Here is a 21,550-nt window from a genome sequence, read left to right as displayed (position 1 = left end):
CCTGGCCTCTCACTACAAGAAGGATGCTGAGGGGCTGGAGCGCCCTTTCCAGAGAAGGGCAGTGAAGCTGGTGAAGGGGCTTATGAGAGGCGGCTGAGACAACTGGAACTGTTTAGCCTGGAGAAAAGGAGGCTGAGGGGAGACCTTATCGCTGTCTACAGCTACCTGCTTGTAGTGAGGTGGTTGTTGGTCTCTTCTCCCAAGTGGTAGGCGATAGGACGAGAAGAAATAGCCTCAAGTTCTGCCAGGGGGAGATTTAGACTGGGTATTAGGAAAAATTACTTCACCAAAAGTGTTATAAAGCACTGGCACAGACTGCCCAGGGAGGTGGTGGAGTCTCCCATCCCTGGAGGTATTTAAAAGTTGGGTAGATGAAGTGCTCAGGGATATGGTTTAGTCATGGACAAGTATGGTTGGACTCAATGATCTCAAAGGTCTTTTCCAACTGAATGATTCTGTGATTCTAAATGAAGCCCATTTGATGGATGTGGAAGTGGCGATGCACTCTCTTGATGCTTGGTGGCATCAATATTTTAAAAGAACATTAGGGTGATGGAATGTGGGATTGTGGCCCAGGCTACGTAGTTTTCATTCTTGCCCATTTCCCCAGTGTCCTGGCTTAAGCTACAGCTATTAACTAATTCCTACACTTTCACATGATCATTCCTACCTTCAGGTGGTTGCTTACTAAGTAAACAATGAGAGAAGGGCTGGCTTTCCAAACACTCAAACAAGTGTAAAATCAGAACGCTGTCCAACAGGGTAAGTCTCCTCACTCTCTGCCCAGGTTAGGGAATGAAGTTGTTTGGAGAAACCCATGGCATTGTAAGAAGTGAGGATGGGAGACGACAGATCTTCGCTCTTTGCAAACCCACTAATGTACAGAAAATGACAGACGCATTTTTAGGTGTTTCAGTTTCAATATGTATCACCTCCATCCCTGGAGGGGTTCAGAAAGCATTCAAACGTGGCACTTCAGGCCGTGGTTTACTAGGCAAGGTGGTATTGGGCTGAGGGTTGGACTGGATGAACTTAAGAGCTCTTTTCCAACCTTTATGATTCTACAAAGCTCTGGGAGGTTACCTAAACTGTTTCTTTTGCTGCAATGCGAGCTTTGTTTGATTCTGTAAGGAAGTGGAGAACTTCTGTCGCATGGAGCCCTTCTAATGCATAAGCTGTCATTGCTGTGCTTCACGAGCTGGTAATTGGAATTCCCATGTTATCCAGTGCCTTCATACCGAGTGACTCGAATTAAATTCAGAATCTTTTGGGGATGGATGGCATACGGGCTGCTAATGGAGTATGAAATTTAGCACCTTTCTGTAATTAGCTCTCATTTATCACAGATTGTGAATGATCATGCTTATTAACATCCGGATGCCTGCTCAGTGGAGATGAACTGCTGGCTAGTTCTGGTTCTTCCACCCTTCTCCCAATATTGTACAACTAGCCTTGTCATTTGTATTAATTAGAGCTTGCTCGATGGAGAGAAGGGATGAATTAATAGCAAAACTGTAATTTTAGTGTTGATTATCTCAGATGAGGCATGAACCTTGTGGTCTGAGGACTGAAGAGAGAAACTTGAACCACCACTACTGCTCTTTCCCACCTACTTTTTTGTCAAATAGCCCCTGTCACATTCGGTAACACTCCAGTTGACTCCAGTATATATATACAAGGTTTCATCTTGTCTATATTAATTAAAATGGCATGAGATAATAAGATTTATTCTGATATGGATTTTTATGTAGTCACAATTATTTTATAATATTTATTATGATGATCTATCTAGACAGTCTAACTAGAAGCTGCTTTCCTTGATGTGAGCGAACAGCAACTGTACCGACTGTCCAGATGACGAAAAAGCTGTGCTGTTTTGTTCAAAATACCTTGGTTTTACTGTTTTGGAATGTAGGATTCTGGTGTGGAATTGAATTGGACAAGCCTCATGGGAAGAATGATGGCTCGGTGGGAGGTGTTCAGTACTTCCGTTGCCTTCCCAGATATGGGATATTTGCACCACCGTCTCGGGTGCAGAGGTAAGCACTGAAGTGGGTTTCACATTTGTGTCGCCAAACACTTTCTTACCATATTTCCAATGGGAAATGAAGTTTTACAGCAGCTAGGGAAGAACTAAATGTTCTCTGCTAACGGGAGCTGATAACCTCCATTAAAATCCTGGTGGGGTTTAGATCAGCCATTTGAAAGCAGAGTATTTCAAAGCATTTGAAATGCAGCTTCCCCTCTTTCAGCCACTGCAAGTATTTTTCACTACAGTCCCTCCATTTCTGATACGGTCTGATCATTACACCTTGCTGTCATTTCTTAGTCCTGCTGCACCAAGCTAAATGAGAGTTTTAAAGGAAGCTACGCTGGAACATGACTGGAAGTGCTGTTCTCATTCTGGCTAACAGCATAGGAACCAAAGCATCTACCACTTCGTAGTCTCTTTGTTAGGTTTCGGGAAGAACATCTGAGGAATACTGTGCTCTGTCCTCTTGTATTTGTGTCCACTTACTTTGCCAGATGCGTTCTTGCTTTTCTTTCCCTGAATACCATAGCTGGGGAGAACTTTGCCACAAGTTGGAAGAACTTGCTGCAAAATGCACTCTCTCTGAGTGAAGGGCAAGTTATCATGAATAAACTAGTTTGCTGTGAGCAGCTTTTCCATACCAGCCTGATTGCAGCTGAAATGTTGGTGTCTCCTGGAAGGAGATGGAGAAGGGGAGGAATCAGAACTTAATAAACATTTGACAAGAAGGACTCCAGCAGTAGGTGTGTGCAGAGTTGAGCTGAAATGACTTCTGTTGTGTTATTGCTTTTCAGACTGACAGGTTCTCTGGATTCTCTCGCAGAGACTTCGTTGAGTAAAATGAATCACACTTTTCCAGGTAGGACTGTAAGAGACTGATTTGGCTTAGCTTGCCTACCATAGGCTAACGTTCTGCACCCAGAACCCACTGTACAAAGCCAGCTTCTCCAGAAGCACAACAGATTTTCAAAGCAGCCCAAATACCAGCCAGGAGCCTGGCTGGTCCCTTCCTAAAATATAGAATATATAATATGATTATATTTATATATTTATATATAAATATACAAAATATATACAAATATATAAATTACATAAATATATAAATTATATAAATATATAAATATAGCCTGCAGAAATACGATGTCAGAGTTAAATTTCTCTTATGATGCTCTTCCCTTCTTACTCTGTTGCATTCTAATCAGAGTTAATTGTAAATGGAACCTGCTCCTTAATCTAAACTGAGATTGATCCAAGGGGTCAGTGTAGGGGCGCGTCCATATGGAATTACTAAAACTTCTGACACAAACTGGAAGTAGTTATTTATCTTTTTGCCTTTCTAAGCTTTTGTGAAAAGGCTGCTTTAAATCACCCTTGTTCGGTTTGTTTAATTGCTTTTCTGTCCTCCAAAAACCTGAGTGTGTTATGGACATTAATTTCAAGAGAAGTTTCATCACTTATTTCCAGATTAGAGAGGAGAATGTGCAGCAAGTGAAGTGGAAGCAGGGTAACCGAAAACACACACAATAGGTCATAAGAGGTTGGGATTTTTTTTTAAGGTCTTACACAGCTTATGAGGCTTTCCCGTTAGGTTTCAGACGCAGCCGAAGCACCACTTCTGCATCTTCACAAAAGGAGATAAGCAGAAGGAATTCCTTTGCCAGGTGAGTGTTCCGAGTTTGAAATGTTTGGGTGAGTTGGCTGTTAGCGTTGCTGTTTCTGTTCAAGGGCAAATCTTTGCGTGTGCTTTACATCCAGAGCTTTACACGTTAGTTTTTTTTTTTCTCCCAGAATGGATCAGTTGTAGACTGTTTCCCTGTGGGTATCCAGTACAGTCCTGGAGTTCAGGTTGGCATTAAGGTTGTTTTCCAGGTCTTCCTCACTGCATATTCTCCAAATTCTGGTGTCCTCACACAGCTGGAAGTGTAGGGGCCTTGTGAAAGGGTTTCACTTTGTCCTGGTGTTCCTGACTAGTGCTTGCAGGCTAAAAGCTGTTTTGGCTGAATTTTTCCAAGCCCCAAGTACTGCTTAATTTATTATCATCTACGGTAAATACAGTGGATCCTCACATCGGGTGAAAGTAAATCAAGGTCCCACATATTTCAGTTAATGTTAGGACAGATTTTGCTGGTGACAAGACATCAAACCCATTTTTTTTAAGAAGGGATTTGAGTTTTTCCGTCCTTCACCAAATTATGGATCTGCCCCTAGTGCTTTATAGAAAATAGGACTTTTTCCCCTCTTTTTTTCCTAACCAGATCCAAGAGCTCTGCATTGCGGCGCAGCTGGAGTAACACCCCTACAGCTCACGCTGAGGGACCGGTGAAGCTGCACGAAGGCTCTCAGGTTCTGCTGACCAGCTCCAATGAAATGGGCACCATCAGGTACATCGGGCCTACAGACTTTGCGCCGGGGATATGGCTTGGACTCGAGCTCCGAAGTGCCAAGGGAAAGAACGACGGCTCCGTTGGGGAAAAGCGCTACTTCACCTGTAAGCTGAACCATGGGGTCTTAGTTCGGCCCAGCAGAGTAACCTATCGCGGGATTAATGGGGCAAAACTTGTGGATGATATTTGCTGAGCCAGAAGGGGCTTTCACAATAGGAAATAAGTATTGAAGGCACACAGGACCCCATCTAGAACACAAACTTATTTTTAAATTATTAAATCTGTATTTGGATTTTATCTATATTTAGGTAAGGATATATGTGTGTGTGTAAAAATCTATATTTTAATATATATGTATAAATAGAGATAATGTTCAGTTGCATTAAGAATTAAAGCCACTGTCCTGTTTCTCCTGCTGAAGCAGCCCTTGCCTGGGAAGGGTGCTGCAAAAGCAGTGTGGCTTTGAGCTGCTGTTATTGGAATAATGCTTCAGTTGGAGAATGGGAGTAGCTCTGCCATTCTCTGCAGTTGCTTTGTGATTCATGCAGTATTGAAATGATTTTCCTCTGTGTAGTAATGAAGTGGTAACGCTTTGTGCGTTGCATGTGTTTGACAGAGGTGGTTAGTGAGTGACAGTCTGGTTAGCGGTCACCTTGGCAGGTCCGGTACCAGCTGCTAGCAATAAGGAAGCAAATGATCCTTTTTTTAAGCAGTTGTGAAGTATTTTTATATCTTATCATTCAGCTCCTGCTCTTCTCATCCCTCCAGAGCACAAAAGGGCTGATGAGTCTATGTCTTTGCGGCCATCCCAGTGCACAGCCGCATTTAAACAGCAAAACCTTTCAAAGCACAACCATGCTGCATGTCAGCATGCATAAGAAAAAGCACTTTTTATGTATGCATTTGCAGAAAAAGCTGCATAGAGGAAGCACTCTCTAAACTAATGCACTTTGCGCTCTCTCGGAGAGCTTTCCCTCCTTTTACAGACTGTGTTCGGTGTGCTGTGGCTGTGAGTGCCACGGCGTTTATGTGCAAATGAGCCCCGAGGGGAACTGTACACAACAGCCTCATCAGGGTTATTAAGCCTGTATAAGTACAGTGTGGATTCCTGTGGCTGATATGCAGGGCTTTCAAGGGAGCTATGAACATGACTTAATTTGTGTGTGATACCTGGCTCTTTGTTTCCTTTGGAATGGTTTCCACTATCAGTTTCTTTTAAGAGTGTTATGATAAATTAAGGGTAGGTTTAGGTTAGCTTTGTTAACACACCCTGATGTGACATTATTTGCATATCAGCCTTTTAAAACAGCCTTTTACTCTCATGTCCATGTTTTAAACATATGGTGTCTTTTAATTGCTCAGCATATGTAAACGTTATCAGGATGGCTTTGTGTTCAGAACAGTCATTTTATTCTTAAATGCTCTGCTTGCTCCTGCCTACTTGAAGTGACACTTTAAATTACACCATAATATCATATTTTTAGACAGAAATCTGCTGCTGTTACCTCTTAAATATTGCTGTAGCTATTTTTCTGAGCTGTATTTAAAATAATGCATATTGTATTCTAACTTAGGGGAGTTTTTAATGCTGTAAATTTTGAATGTAAAAAAAAAAAAGAATCAGTGCTTTCTATTTGAAGCTGTGGATACTTGGTGATGTACTGAACTTTGCTTTGTCCAGTATCTGTTTCTCGCTGGTACCAGTAAAATGAAACCATGGTGAACAGCCCAACAAAAAGGATTTTATGAAGTGGTTATGGGATGAGAACCCTCTCCTTTCTGCTCTTACGTACAGTTTACACAGAGGATGCAGCATGGAGCAGCAATGTTTGTGCCTTCAAGCATTGCTGACTGCCACAGTGATCCTGTGTTCGTGTTCCCTGAACTGTCCCCACGCCGTGCTCCTGCTGGGCAATCTGGTTTCTGAGATGAAACACTCCCTCTCAGAAATGCTGATTTTTCTGCCTTCTGAGGCAGAGTGGCTGTCGCTGCTTTTCCTGACAGGCACTGGAGTTCTTCCAGAGGTATGTAGGGGAGGAAGTATGTGGGAAAGGAGCAAGCCTGGGCTGTTTGTTGCAGTCTCACCACTTCTGTGTGGCCTATCTTGCTTACAGGTAGTAAATGCATAGGAATAACCTCCTCCCAAGAATTGTCTGAATCACTGGTGACTCTTTCTCCAGAGGTGTCAGGCTGCACCCACTGTAGGTCTGTAGCTACACCTGGTTCAGCTGGAAGCAGGGGCTCTCTGGCCTAGGCTAGCAAAGACTGCAGGAGTTTGAGTCCTGTGTAGTGGGTGTCTGAGCACCGCCATTGTAGCTCCTCAAGGTTCGATGCCAAAGGAAAATGCTGTCTTAGGATATAAATGTTTAGGAATAGAAACGCCCAAATGCTCTCTTCCCTCGTGTACTTTTCTACTGGCCCATTTCCTGTGGGTAAAACCCAGCCTGGGTGGTTTGTGATGGAAGGAATGGTGCCTTCCTCTGTAGGAAGCTCAGAGGGAGGAAGCTTGCAGTGCAAATACCCCCTAAACATGTGGAGGTGGTCTCTGGTGAATGCCCCACCTGCTCCCTCTGCTCTGGCACCCTCCATGGCTATCGCAGAGGAGACGTGCCCTCAGTGCAGTCACACACAGCCCAACACAGCACCAGCTACAGCCAGTTTATTTGTCTCCATGCCTCGGTTCACTACACGCGATACAATACAAAGACACCAGTCAATACAAAAGACTCAATGACCACATATCAGTGTGTTCCTTTCATAGCATCCTTGAAGCGTGTGGGCCCTTCCTTTATGATCAGTGCTGCATAAACTGCTGTACATGAGACACGCGCCTACAATGAAGCTTTGTTACGGAAAGAAGCTGGATGGGACAACTGGGATGTCTTCCTGTGATGGGTTTACCTGTGGGACACACAAAGGGTGATGTTTTTGCTGCTCTTTTATGCTATTCCTAGGTCAAGGTTCCTGTTGCCTGGCAGACAGGCTCAGCTGAGCCTGCATCCATGCTTTTGTGAGCACACGGGGAGGAGCCAGTGGATGCATGATACCACACGGCAGTGAGAGGCTGGCTTGGCCCCTGTGCTTTCAACCTGGTGCAGCAGAGGCCCCTCTCCCATCACCACACCTTCTGCTGCACACCCAGCTGGCTTGCCTTGCTTCACTTCCAGGCCTGGGATGGAGAAACAAAGTGCAGTACTCAAAAAGAAGATGAAGGGACAAGTGAGAAGGCAGATGGACAGACATCCTGACCTCGTTCACCTTTGGCAGCTTCCAGTCAGAAACCAAACGTCTGCAGGTATCAGGGAACTTCCACGTGGAAAGAAGCTGTTAAGAGTATAAGCGTGGTAACACAGGTTCTTCCAAGTGTGCTGCATGTCCTGGCCATCATCCTGCTTTCCCACTGTGGAGTGAGGAAAACAAGCCCACACTGTAACTACGGCCAAGGAAAATCTTTAAGCACTCTGTGCTCCTGTGCAAAGAGGAGCTACAGCCCTTCTGACACTGATAAGGCTGGAGTCCCATGTCCACTTCTGGAATCCCCAACAAAAGGAGGATATGGAACTGTAGGAACAGGTCCAGAGGAGGGCTACAAAGATGATCTGAGGGTTGAAGCACCTCCCATACGAGGACAGTCTGAGAGAGTTGGGGTTGTTCAGCCTGGAGAAGGCTCCAGGGGGATCTTAGAGCAGCCTTCCAGTACCGACAGGAGCTACAGGAAAGGTAGGGAGGGGCTTTTGACAAGGGCATGTGGTGATAGGACAAGGGGGAATGGCTTTAAATTGGAAGGGGGAAGATTTAGATTAGACATTAGGAAGAAATTCTTCGCTGTGAGGGTGGTGAAGGCACTGGACCAGGTTGCCCAGGGAAGTAACTGCCCCCTCCCCGGAGGTGTTTAAAGCCAGCAGCTTGTATGAGGCTTTAAGCAACCTGATCCAGTGGGAGGTGTCCCTGCCCAAGGCAGAGGAGTTGGAAGTGGATGGATGGGCTTTGAGGTCCCTTCCAACCCAAACCATTCTGTGATTCTGTGACCTCGAATGTTAGGAGTGTATGTACATGGATTCTATTTTTTTTTCTTTATGGAGACACTTACCTCAGAGCTGGGATCCAGGGTCAGATTCAGAGTCACTTCACCGGAATGAAGAGTCCTAGGCTGAAGAACCCCTTCATGTTCCTTTACCGATGCTTCAGCTCACCTATTCCCATGGAAACAGGCACCCTTTTTGGATAGCGTTCATGCTAAAACAGGTCCTTGTGACCCTAGGCTGAGATTACTAATGCACATCTTTACACATGGATTAAGTCCTACATCTATGTTTGGACAATACACGTAACTGGAGTATTTTCATGCACAAGGTGTACAAAACAAGTCAATGCTGTGTTTGTCTTTAAACCTCTGTCGTACAGGCTTTCTGTGCAAGGAACCAGGGCTCCAAACCCTCCCCACAGAGACAGTGTCTGGCATGCGGCCTGCGGTGCGATGCAGGCTCCTGCCTCTCCGTCACTGTTTGTGCAGGGTGCATCAAAGGCTGCATGAACCTCGGAGGCGTGTGGGTGCTGCCCATTTGCAGGGCACAGTGTAAGTTTCTCTCATGACTGTAGTTCTTTAGAACTTCACCTTGATTCCACTTGAGACACACACAAGTTCCTGATGAAGGACATTCCAACTTTTGTAGGACAGAAGGAATTTGAAAGGGCTTTACTCAGTTTTGGTGCATAAGCACAGGAAAAAGAAAACAAAACAAACACCCAGCCACCCCCTCCCACCCAGACTGCACCTACACCCATCCTTTGTGCTTCCTCAAGTGATGCAGTACAGCCAGTGTCCTTCTACTGCCCTGCCGCCACCACCACCATGCACTCAAGGACTGTTGACGACTGGACTGTAGCTGGAACACAACTTGGGAATGTGCCATTGCGTCACCTTTCAGTGCTGTTGGTGGTTTGGGTGGAGGATGCTTTCCCCAAAACCCACCTCTGCCAGCTGCAGGAGATCTCTGGGTGTTCCACAGCGACTGCAGAGCTGGCAGGGAGAGCTCCAGACATGAGACAGGGCAGCGAGCTGCGGCTTAAGCAGAGAACGCACAACTGAGGAAGGCTCTCAGGAAGGGTGTGATGACAACCATGCATATGAGTTGATGCAACAGCCACTGGGCCTTGCAGTGAACGCCCGTCTCCTGTATGCATCCTCCCGCCCTTGCTTCTTCTGCTGCACTGGGGCTCTGGTGATGTGAAGCCTCTCAGATTAGGTGGAATTACAGCTTGGAGGGTGGCACTTTAGGAGCAAGGTGGCACAAAAAGGAAGGTGATGCTGTCAGCTCCCTTGCTGCGGTGTACTGGGTAACGGGACGTCTCTCCAAGGCGCAGGGGCCACAGGGGGACAAGTTGAGGACAGCAGGCTCTCAGGGACCCTGCTGGGTTACGTGGCTTTTGTTCCGAAGGATGGCATCCTCATAACTGCTGGCGCATGGGGGTGTGGAGGCTTCCAGGGGTAAGCCCTGCTGCTGGTATCCATAGTTGACATTCCCACAAGGGAAGTGGCGGAGCCTGAAGAGAGGCACTTCTTTAACGCTTGCTGTTAGGGATGATGGCTCCAATAGCAGGGAGGAGCCTGGCAGCCGGCCAGCCACAATGCTGGGCCCCACAGTACAGTTTCCGTCTTGTTCCACACTCTTCCTCTCGGGCATCTTCTTCTCCAGCAGAGACCTGGTTTTGCTGGCCTGCTTCTCTGCAAACCAGGAGCCATAGGTTGGATTCCAGAGGTTGGTGGGCTTGTTCCTGGAGCCACGGCTTTTGTGCAGCTCGGAAGGGGGGTTGGATTGGGCATAGGCCATGTTGATATGTCCCCCTGTGGTGGTGGACTGTGCCTTCCCTGGGGCCGGCGGTTCTGAGGCTCCCGCTTTCCCTAGAGGCTTTCCAGCAACGATGGCTGATGGCAAGGGTGGTGGAGGTGGCAGAGTTTGCTTGTCATCCTTTCTATCCTGGTGCGTGGAGACCAAGAGAGGAGGAATTCCTTCTGGATCATCAGGGCACATCGTGGCCTTCTCCTCCTCCTCAGCTGCCGGGCCGTATTCTACCGGCAAAGCGGTGTTGATGACATCTGGATCCTGCCAGGGAGAACAAGGGGAATTTCCCAGAGTCTGCTATCATCATGCATGCTCAGATTTATTAAAACCCCCACCACATCTGACAGCTGTGATCACAAGCATCATTCCCACTGATCAGAGCCCACATTCCATGTGTAGAGGGTGCTGACAAAATGCAGTTCCCTGTGAGATGCAATGGGATACCCTGAAAATCAAACTCTAAACAAAAAACAACCCTAAAACTCAGCACTGAGCAGCAGAGAGCACAGAAACAATGAAAAACATCTTTTATGTCCAGCCAAATTTCCTGTGGGAATGTTGTTTTGGAATCTATATCATTTCGATGTTCATAACGTTCTCAGAGAATACTGAGAAAGTATTGCTTCCATGCAGACAAGGAGGAACAAGAACGCAGCGAGAAGCAGTACTGGCAGAGCCCCTGACAACCTGAATCCATGGGGATTGTGGTTCTGAGCTATTTAAGCAGTTTTGAAAATTAAACCAAGAGCAAATGTGGGGATCCAGGCAACATTTAATTATTGCCAGGCACCACGCCAAGCTATAGGTAGCAGGAAACAATGCCTCCCAGTCCCAGGATCCAAACACACCTGACAAATGGAGTAAGCCTCCCAAACAACAAGGGAAAGCAAAGTGATGGAGACAAACAACTGTGAGGCCACACAATAAGCCTGTGCTGATGCAGGCAGCAAAATATTTTCCAAACTCCTCCACGTCTTATAAGCTAAAAATGATAGTAAAAAACTCTAAATGAATCAGACTTCTGCCTGGAAATCAGCCACATCCTTCCTTCCCAGACAACATGGGTCCTTTCCCAGCCAAGATCCTTCCCCTACTGCCCAGCCTCGAAATCTAAACTCTTTTGGCACGGCTGTGTCCACCTGCCTTCTCCCATTCAGCCAGATTCTGAACATTGCCCACTGCTCCAGAGGCCACCTCTGCTCAGTTCTGACCACATCCTGAGGGTAAACACTAGGATGGAGTGGCTGACACAAAGCATGTGATGTACAGATGGGTGCCGGCTTGTCTTAGCTCTTCTGCTTGTTAGCATCTGTCTTTATGATCAGAAGCAGAGCTACGGGTCTGCTATTTGTCTCTAAAGCTGCGTGAGCTTGTGCCTTGTGGCAGTGAAAGACACGGATCAGCCTTCTGCAATTGGGTAAATGTTCCCGGCACTGGCCCCAGGCCTCCCTGTGCTGTTGCTGTCCTTGTACCTCACGTTCTGGCTCGCCTCAACCTTTCCTCAACAGGGACCCTCTCCACCCGGCTTGTTCAAGATGAAGGAACACCGATACCTGAGTGCAGTACTCGATCCTCTCCAGGATTATGGCAAAATTTGGCCGGTCTTCAGGCTGGTGCTGCCAACACTGGGTCATAATGCGGTACCTGAAAGAGCAGATGGGGAGATGCACATAAATGGCAGCTCCTATTGGTTTGTAACAGCTGGTGCAGCCTAGAAACTGTGAGCACGCATCACCTGTCTGACGTTAATAAATTAGAGTGCTCTGCCTTCCCCAGAGCCAGATGACAGAGGTACTGGTAACCACTACAACGCAGCCACCAGCAGGATGAAATCCATGGCACATCAGAGAAATAACCCACCTGCCCAAAATCCCTGTGGCAAATCACCACAGCCAGGCGGGGCTGCAGGTAACAGAGCTCCTGTTTCCCCACCTGGGACCAATCTCCTGCACTTGTGGTCTCACAGCTAAGACACAGAAATACTACACTCTGTGTGACTGAGCACGCAGTGGCCAGCGCTTGTCTACAGGGCCCTGCATTCTTCTCCAAAGCAATTAACTCTTAGAGAACTCACTGGCAGGTCAGCCAAGATAAGATCTGTCTTAAAAGTGATTAACTTTCTACCTAGAGAGCAGCATTCAAACCAAGAATGGCTTTGCATGAACATATCGAAGATAAAAATCTCATACACAGGGCCAGGGCAGTTTTTGGGTGGATCCATCCTTCCTCCATTGGTTACAAACTCCAGCACCTCCTGGTTACTTTTGCTAGGGTAAGGCATGTATCCCAAGGAGAATATTTCCCACAGCAACACGCCGAAGGACCTGGATACAGGAGAGAAGGAGAACAAAGTGAAGGATACAGGAATGGTTACCACCAAGGCGCAGTGTCATCAGCATTGCTTTGTGCAATCTGTGCTCAGGCAGCTCCTGGGAATCCCTGCGGCGAGATTCTGACAGAAGTAAGCTGCCCAGTTGGAATGGTGGACTTTGAATCATTTAATCAATACTAAGAGTCAACTGCTCAATGAGTGAAGCCCACAATACAGATGTGGTTGCTTTGCCTTTGTCCAGAGCACCGCTCAGCCAGAGGTAACAATGTGAAAGTCAGGCCATGCTCTCCTGAGCCATCAGCCATGGCTGGAGACAGGGCGGAGTGGAGCAGGGGTCTGAACATTTATGACAGATTTTCTTCTTGACATAGCTGTGTGGCTTGAATTAACGTACCAGTGAATCCCACTGCAGCATGGAGCCTCACAGCCCCACCTGTAGCTCAGCACAAAACCCCACTCCCCAGCTAATGCCACACCCCTGGGCCTGCATGGTGTGGCCTGGGGGTAACGGCTGGGACAGGACCCCTCCGAACCACTCATCTGGCCGGTGGCTTCAGAGTTATGATCTTGCCCATTAAAACTGCAGCAGAGCGACACGCAGCCATGTGGAACCCTTCTGCTGGGGCTGATGGACAGGCAGCAGCTCAGCTGTCTGAGAGCACCTCCATCCCTCTGCTGGGGTTTCTCAGGAGCTGTGTCCTGACTGCTAGCCTTTTCCCCTCCATCTTCCTGAGCTCTTGCCACGTGCTCACCCAATTTCCCTTCCCTCTGATCTGGCCACCAGCAACTCAAGAGCTTACGATGCTGTGCTGTGAAACTACCACTTTCCTCCCTACACCTGCATCTGCCCCAGCCTTCTTCCCTGCCCACCCACCTCTCCAGCAGCACCACCTCTTCTGCCCTCTTCTCTCCTCAAAGATCCTGCCTACAAAAGGCCCAGCTTGTCTTTTCATTTAAGGAGAAATCGTAAAATCATAGAATCATGGAAAAGATTGGGTTAGAAGGGACCTCAAAACCCATCCAGTTCCAAGCCCCTGCCATGGGCAAGGACCTTCTCACCGGATCAGGTCGCTCAAAGCCCCATCCAATCTGGCCTCGAACACCTTTAGGGATGGGGCAGCTGCAGCTTCTCTGGACAACCTGGGCCAGTGCCTCACCACCCTCAAAGGAATACATTCCTTCCTGACATCTCATCTCAATCTCCTCTCCTTGAACAGGAATGTGTGTTTTTTTACAAAAACATTTTCTCTTCCCAAAAGGTGTTCCCACACCGACTGGACAGAGGAGGAGAGGAAGCGCACCATGTGTCTGTTTTTGATGTAAATATTCCTTCCATGAAGGCCTCAGGAGGCATCCACTTGACAGGCAGCATTGCACACCCACCCTTCCGATAGTAGCTGGCTCTGCAAAGAACAAACAAAACACAATCAGCTACGAACTCAGAAAATGGCATTAATTTGGGATTCTTATAATTACAAATATTAAAATTATGAGCCAGATGAGAAACAGCACAGCAGAGAAAATGCTGGAGAGACCTGTTCCTGCTCACAAAACCAGTGGGAATGGGCAGACCACAGAAGGACTCTGATCTCCCTTGCTTCAGGCCTGATCTGGTAACTCCAGGCTTTCATTATCTGTGAGCATACTCGGTGACCTCTGCCCACACAGTGAAGAGCTGCTGGCAGAGCCATCTGCCTGCACTCTCCAGCCACAGCAAGGCCTCCACCCCACCTTGAGCATCCCCACTACAACCAAACACGGCTTGTCCTATAGGTACCCAGACTATGGCAGTGCGAGGGAAATCCCAAACCCTCAGTGAGAACCTGGGACTGATGAGGAGTCATGTGGGCATTAGAGCTGGAGCAGCATTGCAAAAGCCACCTGCTGTGCTGACACTGGAATAGCATCTGTCCTTCCATGTTTTTGCCATTGCTAACCAACCCTATGAGCCCCAGCTCCCCTGCTGGTAGCTGAGGAGGCTGCTCATCCATGCTGGTATCCCTGTTCATAGGCAGCCAGAGCATCCAGAGGATATTCCTGGACACTGAAATGTGTGCAGACTTCAAAGGCACCTTTGGAAACCCAGCACCAAATCATTCATCTTGGCGGTGGGTTCTGCTGATGGTGTGAGTGTTACAGTTGCTGCTTTGTCCCAGCAGAGTCCCATTGGGCAGTGGGGCAGAGCACGGGCTATTTGTGACGGGGAAGAGAGAAGCGGGGGGAAAAGAAACACAGCTCTGGTACACTTGGGTTTTTGAAGGTAGCACTCTGTTTTCATCACCTCAAGCTGCAATGCAGGCCTGGCTTGGTAATTGCAAAGCAGAATCTCCAAGCAGGAAAAAAAACGCAGCATGGCACTGGAATAAACAGGGTGGGTGACAGTACAAGGCATTCCTTCCTCCGAGTCAGAGGCACATCAATTCCTCAGCACAGCAGGATAGAGGCACAGTGCTTCTGGAGGTGCTGTCTGGAGATGAGATATCAAACCACAGCCCTGACTACTCGTGGTCATTAAAGCCGTCTTGGCACTTCTAGCCAGAGCAGACAGTTAAACCTATGTTCTGGCTGAATTCCATGCTGGGTGATTACATTTTCCTGACCTTCCTCTGCATGCTCCTCTTTCGTCTGCAGCAAACTGAGGAGATTTACTAATGACAGTGAACCAAAGGGGCAGGGGCAGTACCAAGGAGAGAGATTAAACTCAAAATGATGTAGGACCACAAAACAGAAGGCCACATCAGTGCCAGTCAGTGTGGAGAAAGCAAAGACAGGAAACTAAGGACAAGAGGGAGGAAAAGCGCTTTCCATGACCATCGGATTTCATCGCCCCAAAGTAAGCAGTCAAAAAAGTCTCCAGAGCAAAGTCTCTCTACAATACACATCAAAACAGCATTAGCTGGGATTCATCAGGGTGGAATTTCTCCACTCTTGCCTCGCTAGGGTTGTGCAGAGCAGCATCCAAGACTTCTCTCCTGTGCAAACCCTGTTCCTCCCTCAGTTTAGCAAGCTTCTGCTTGCAGATTCCCTGGGCTTAGCTCTGCTACCTGTATATATCCCGGGCCATTCCAAAGTCTCCAATTTTAGCCACTCTCCCAGGCCCTCGACAGGTAAGAAGGCAGTTCCTGGCAGCAATATCCCTACAAGGAAAGGGAAGAAAAGCAACAGAAAGACAAGAACCACTTATTCATACAACAATTTTGCAGGACTAAAAGAAAACAAAGAATAGCACCTCCTTTCCTGAGCTGCAGAGCCCACAACAGCCAGAAATGTGTTTTATGGATGACTCAAATTCCAATCTACCCAGGCAGCAGAAGCAATCCTGCCCTTTAACAGTTCCTCCTTAAACATCACCTAACATCTTCCAGCTGAAGGGATGGGCCATCTGGGAGCCTCCCTTCACCTGGGAGGGATTAAGTCACTAAAGAGTTGCAGTAGTGGAGCTAATTTCACCACCATCAGCCCTCTGGGGAATGGTTCACTGACCTGTTCCCACACTTCAAATACTGTCGAGCGGGTGTCACGCTGACAGAGACAGCACAACAACGTGCAGGTGTTGCTCTGAGACTGAAGGAAGGGACCTGAGTCTGTGCCTGCAGATACAGTTCCAGCTTCACCTCTAGGGTCTGAATAACACTGTGGCACAGATTGGGGGTAACCTTTCAGAAGAGCGAACTATAATCGCCTTCTACTCAGCTCACGGGCCAACACCCTCTTCTGCCAGGAACAGGTAACAATAGTGGTAAGGTGTTGCACTTCTGGCTGTACGTGTACCAGATCGAGAAGAAAAGGATTCCAGAATGAGCAGAAAGGCACTAAGCAAAATTTACAATGGGGGGAGCTTTGAAGACTTCTGTCCTGAGACTGTTTCCACCTGCAGAGAAGCCAAACAGGCTGCACAAGTGGAGGCACTGGGAAAGAGTTCCAGATCCCTGGGCAAACCACAGCACTCTTCAGCCTGACTTAGAGCAGCTTTTCTGCTAATTACTTCTATTATTCTGATTTTATCTTTCTTATTTAGAGGTATCCAACCACTAGAGTGCAGCAGGACCTAAATGTATCCAGCAGGGCATTCGGAGTTCTGCTGGCGTGCGTGTGAGCCCTGCCTGTGCTGACATAAGATGCCTTCACCTACCTGTGGATGAAGTGGTTCTCCTCCAGGTACTGGCACCCACAGGCAATGTCCCGAGCCACGTGGAGCAAGTCCAGCATGGAAAGGGAGGAGGGCTGATTCTGCCAAAAGACAAGGGACAAAGGTAGGTTAGAAACAAGAACATCAGTGTACAGTGCTGCGAACTTGCTAACAAGTGATGTAGACCTGATTTTAACACACAGAGGGATTGCAAAAACGCACAAGAGATAGTTCATATCCATGAACAATCCAAAGGATGCGCAGGCAGGATGTCATACATATCCCAAGGACAGAACCAGAACAGGTGGATCTGACTTCCCAGCTCCACTGGGATGCCTGTGCAAGAATTTTCTCTTGGGAGATGCTGAATTTTCAGCCTGATTACTGTGGAGATCTGTAGCCTGAACTGGTCCTCACTCAGTTTCATTGTAATGTCGCTGAAGAACGAGAGGGACATTTTGTGAAATAGCATGTGTCACACTTGCTCTTTCCCTCTTCCACACCTGTGCTGGTTTTACCTTGCCCCTCAGAGAATGGACACAGCTTTGAGTAGCCAGTGGCCATGGAAGACTAAGGCTGCCAACTCTGATGGAGTCCACAGTCTTTGCCAGAGGGAGCCAGATGCTTTAGTAAAAAGGGCATGTTTAGCTCCAGCTTGTGTTTGCCGGCCTCCGAGGCCAAGCCAGCAGCTTCTGCACTGAGGAGTGAACGGGTGAGCCCTGCAGCCAGGCTGTGGGGAGAAGGAGATCACTGCTTCTGGCAGGGCAATGACAAACAACTGGGTGGCAGTGGCTTCTTATCCCACAGCAGCCATTTGCCAGCTAAGTGTCTATCTGTGGCCTTAGTTATTGCACCAACAAGCCTAGCCCACTGCCAGCTCTCTCCTGTGACACCTACCACCCTGCTCAGTGCCCAAATTTGGACCTTGCCCATGAGGCTCTCCCACCGATGCACAAACCCACACTGTTCTCCAGTGACAGGGATTGCTGGCTCTGTCAGTCCAGCCGTTGTGATGAAACCTATCTCCAGACTGATGTGGCACTGTGCTGGCCATCCCAGCTCACCTAAACCACCCCTAACTGGGATGGGAATAAGCCAACGCTTTGCAGCAGGCAGTAGTTAAACACTGGGCATTGGCTGGCAAAACCTAGAAGAGTCTCAACGTCTTCTGAAGAGGTCAAGGAAAACCTGGTCTTAGCACTTGACTAATATAATAACTAGAAAACTACATCTCTGTGTGAACACAGCCTGTTTTTTCAGCACAATGCCCTAAACCAGAATTGTTTGTGACTGTGTATCACCTACCTGTATTTTACTCTTCACACAGAACAGTTCATTGCATATATATATTCAACTGATTTAAAACACTGGAATGCTGGAATGCATCCTCCTCCCCTGAAAACCTTGCTTTTTGTAGAACAACTATTTCCTAAAAAAATAAATAAAATAAAGACCCCCCTTCTGTGAGGAGGGGAAAAATCTTTTGTACCCCTGCAAGCTGAAGTGCCTCACTGGCCACACAAGATGCCTACAGTGAGAAATTATGCAGATACTTCTTCCCTTTCAGGGCATAACCAAAGGGAAATTAATAACTCAATCTACCCACTCCCTCCTCTTCTGAGCGAGGTCAAAGACCTGAGGTGAAAGCCAAGTCAAAAGCCCAATTCTTAACTGTGCAATCGATCCTAGACTAGAGCTGCACAGCGTGGCAGGCAGCAGCTGAACCCTGAAGCTGATTTCAACAGCACAGCTTTGTTCTCTTTTTCCCTTCCCTTCCCTTCCCTTCCCTTCCCTTCCCTTCCCTTCCCTTCCCTTCCCTTCCCTTCCCTTCCCTTCCCTTCCCTTCCCTTCCCTTCCCTTCCCTTCCCTTCCCTTCCCTGATGAATTCCTTCCACCTTTTATTTGGCTGAATACATCCCTAAAACAGATGTGACTGCCCAGCCAAGGACAATTTGGCCATGTAATGTGTTTGAAAAATGGAGGTTTGGGACTCATTTTCAAGGGAAGCAGCCTTGATACACCAAGAATTCACTGTGCAGCTTCTGCTCCCCCGATGAATGACCAGTGCTGGCTGCCATGCACAGCCTCTCTGATCAGTGGGCATGCTGGAGGCACGAGTGACCCCTCCTCAGGGAGGCTGGATTGTGCTAAAGGGGAACAAAATGCTGTGTATTGTTCAGTGCAATGGCTGCTCTGCGCAACAGGCTGCAGAGCACAAGGGAGGAGAATAGTTTATCCTTATATGCTTTATCTTCCAGAGCTGTTCTGTGATTACTGTGCCGTGTGCGAGGGAAAGATCAGCCCTGATGGACAATTCTGCAATGCTCAGCATGAACAAAGGCTCTGAATCTACGAGAATGCCTCTCTCCAGGTGAGAGACGGGGGAACCCTGTCATGGATGTGAAGCAGCACTAGAAATGGAATATAGACACCTTATCATAGTATCAGAGTAGAGTTAGGGTTGGAAGCGACCTTAAATATCATCTAGTTCCAACCCCCTGCCATGGGCAGGGACATCCCACTAGATCAGGCTGCCCAAGGCCCCATTCAACCTGGCCTTGAACACCTCCAGGGATGGGGCAGCCACAACCTCCCTGGGCAACCTGTGCCAGTGTCTCACCACTCTCCTAGTGAAGAAATTCTTCCTAATATCTGGTCCAAATCTGCCCCTCTCCCATTTAGACCCATTCCCTCTGGTCCTATTCCCACAAGCCTTTATGGATAGCTCCTCTCCAGCTTTCCTGTAGGCCCCCTTCAGGTACTGGAAGGTCGCTATAAGATCTCCTCTGAGCCTTCTCCACGCTGAACAAGCCCAACTCTCTCAGTCTGTCCTCATAGGGAAGGTGCTCCAGCCCTCCCATCACCTTTGTAGCCCTCCTCTGGACCTGTTCCAGCAGCTCCATATCCTTCTTACGCTGAGGATTCCAGAACTGGACACAGCATTCCAGATGAGGTCTCACAAGAGATGGGAGAAGAGAGGGGCAGAATCACTTCCCTTGACCTCCTGGCCACGCTTCTTTTGATGCAGACGGCTGGCCTTCTGGGCCGCGAGCACACGTTGCCGGCTCATGTTGACCTTCTCATCGACCAGCACCCCCAAGTCCTTCTTTGCAGGGCTGCCCTCAAGCACATCATCCCCCATTGTATACGGAAAACGGGGATAGCCCTGACCCAGGTGCAGGACCTTACACTTGGCCTTGTTGAACCTCATGAGGTTCTCAGAGGCCCACTTCTCCAGCCTGTCCAGGTCCTTCTGGATGACATCTCATCCTTCCAGTGTGGCAACTACACCACTCAGCTTCGTGTCATCCGCAAACTTGCTGAGGGTGCACTCAATCTCGCTCTTTGTATCATTGATAAAGATATTAAACAGCACCAGTCCCAGTACGGAACCCTGAGGGACACCACTTGTCATGGATCTCCATCTGGACTTTGAGCCTTTGATCACTACTCTCTGAATACGGCCATCCAACCAGTTTCTTATCCACCTTACTGTCCACCCATCACATCCATATCTCTCCAATTTAGAGAGAAGGATGTTGTGAGGAACTGCGTCAAAGGCTTTACAGAAGTCTAGATAGATCACATCCGTCAGTTTACCTGTGTCCACTGCTGCGGTTACCCCATCATAGAAAGCCACCAAGTTGGTCAGACAGGACTTGTCCCTGGTGAAGCCGTGCTGGCTGCCATTAATCACCTCCCTGTCCTCCATGTGCTTTAGCACAGCTTCTAGGAGGATCTGTTCCATGATCTTCCCAGGCACAGAGGTAAGGCTGACAGGTTAGTAGTTCTCAGGGTCGTCTTTTCTACCCTTTTTAAATATGGGCACAATGTTATTACTTTTCTTCCAGTAACCTTCAGGGCTGTGAACCCAGGACCCATGGAGAAGTGCAAGTCTGAAACCTACAGGGTAGCCCTGGCTGGCATAAACTGACACTGGTGTTGCATCAGTGATGTTTGATGAACAGTCGGCTTACACGCATGACCATTCTTGCTTAGAGTTCAGAAGAATCACTACACATTGACTTAGTGAGGCTTTCCTTATTTACATGAAGAAAACAGACGAACGACATGTAGTAACCTCTGCTGGCAGCACCCTGATCTCCCATTAGTCAGATCCAATGTCTCAATACCTCCTGTGGGAGCTTTAGCTTCCCATTTCACATTCCTCGTGACGTCTTACGTTCCACCTTCCTTCACTTCAGCTTGTTCAGTGTTCCCTTTGCTCCTTCCATGCTTTTCCAGTGTCTGAGTGCACATACTACACATGCCTTGCTCCAAGTCACACAGGTTCTTGCTGGCCAGCAGCAAGTCAAAGACAACTGATGGGCTCAGCGGTTGCTGTGGTGTGGTGCCTTCTCCTTGGGTGATGTTAATGCCTTTGACACCTCTATTAATTCTGACTGAAACTGGTAAATGAATTCCAAGTTATGGCAGGGGAGTGGGGAGAGCAACGAGGGAATGAAAGGAGAGAATGAGCACATAAATCTCTCTTCTGCAGCAGGCTGTAAGCAGAAGTAGGTGGAAAAGGCAAGGTAGTAAGGAAATTGGATGGAAAATAGAAGACTGGAAAAAAAATCCAAGGGGAGATGACACTCGTAACTCACGGGGTGCTTACAGCACAGTAAACAGCGCTCCTCTGTTACTAAGTCAGTCGTGTACGTCTTGTGTGCTCAATTAATTCCTGTTGGAAGTGAACAGGAATCGGGCTTCCTCATAGAAACCTCTTTACTCTCCACTGTTCCTCACCTTTCCTTTTCTTTCACAGGCCTGGAAAGCTGTACGTCCAGCCTGCTATATGCCTACTTTCTGTGCATCTTCCTTGAGTCA

At 47.9% G+C, this 21,550-nt stretch overlaps 2 protein-coding genes across 12 annotated transcripts in view; one reads left to right on the top strand and one right to left on the bottom strand.

The window, feature by feature from the left end:
• Nucleotides 1-6,152, top strand: part of CLIP4 (CAP-Gly domain containing linker protein family member 4) — a 32,653-nt gene extending 26,501 nt beyond the window's left edge. For 2 of the 3 annotated variants that reach the window (XM_054063137.1, XM_009562554.2), the window contains 4 exons: nucleotides 1,916-2,039; nucleotides 2,827-2,891; nucleotides 3,621-3,693; nucleotides 4,288-6,152. In XM_054063137.1, the coding sequence (XP_053919112.1) occupies nucleotides 1,916-2,039; nucleotides 2,827-2,891; nucleotides 3,621-3,693; nucleotides 4,288-4,609 (584 nt within the window). In that variant the 3' untranslated portion in view covers nucleotides 4,610-6,152. The remainder of the gene's footprint in view (nucleotides 1-1,915; nucleotides 2,040-2,826; nucleotides 2,892-3,620; nucleotides 3,694-4,287) is intronic. The other variant, XM_054063136.1, reaches the window with a different exon arrangement.
• A 925-nt stretch (nucleotides 6,153-7,077) lies between these two features.
• ALK (ALK receptor tyrosine kinase) overlaps nucleotides 7,078-21,550 on the bottom strand; it is a 298,563-nt gene continuing 284,090 nt past the window's right edge. For 7 of the 9 annotated variants that reach the window (XM_054063538.1, XM_054063534.1, XM_054063537.1 and 4 more), the window contains 7 exons: nucleotides 16,724-16,821; nucleotides 15,636-15,728; nucleotides 13,893-13,994; nucleotides 12,449-12,583; nucleotides 11,813-11,903; nucleotides 8,507-10,520; nucleotides 7,078-7,816 (listed from right to left, as the gene is read on the bottom strand). In XM_054063538.1, coding sequence (XP_053919513.1) covers nucleotides 9,816-10,520; nucleotides 11,813-11,903; nucleotides 12,449-12,583; nucleotides 13,893-13,994; nucleotides 15,636-15,728; nucleotides 16,724-16,821 — 1,224 coding nt within the window. In that variant the 3' untranslated portion in view covers nucleotides 7,078-7,816; nucleotides 8,507-9,815. The remainder of the gene's footprint in view (nucleotides 7,817-8,506; nucleotides 10,521-11,812; nucleotides 11,904-12,448; nucleotides 12,584-13,892; nucleotides 13,995-15,635; nucleotides 15,729-16,723; nucleotides 16,822-21,550) is intronic. The other 2 variants (XM_054063535.1, XM_054063536.1) reach the window with 2 other exon arrangements.

This window comes from Cuculus canorus, chromosome 3 (genome assembly GCF_017976375.1).
Source record: "Cuculus canorus isolate bCucCan1 chromosome 3, bCucCan1.pri, whole genome shotgun sequence".
Taxonomy (NCBI): domain Eukaryota; kingdom Metazoa; phylum Chordata; class Aves; order Cuculiformes; family Cuculidae; genus Cuculus; species Cuculus canorus.
This window is presented reverse-complemented; position numbering and strand designations above follow the sequence as displayed.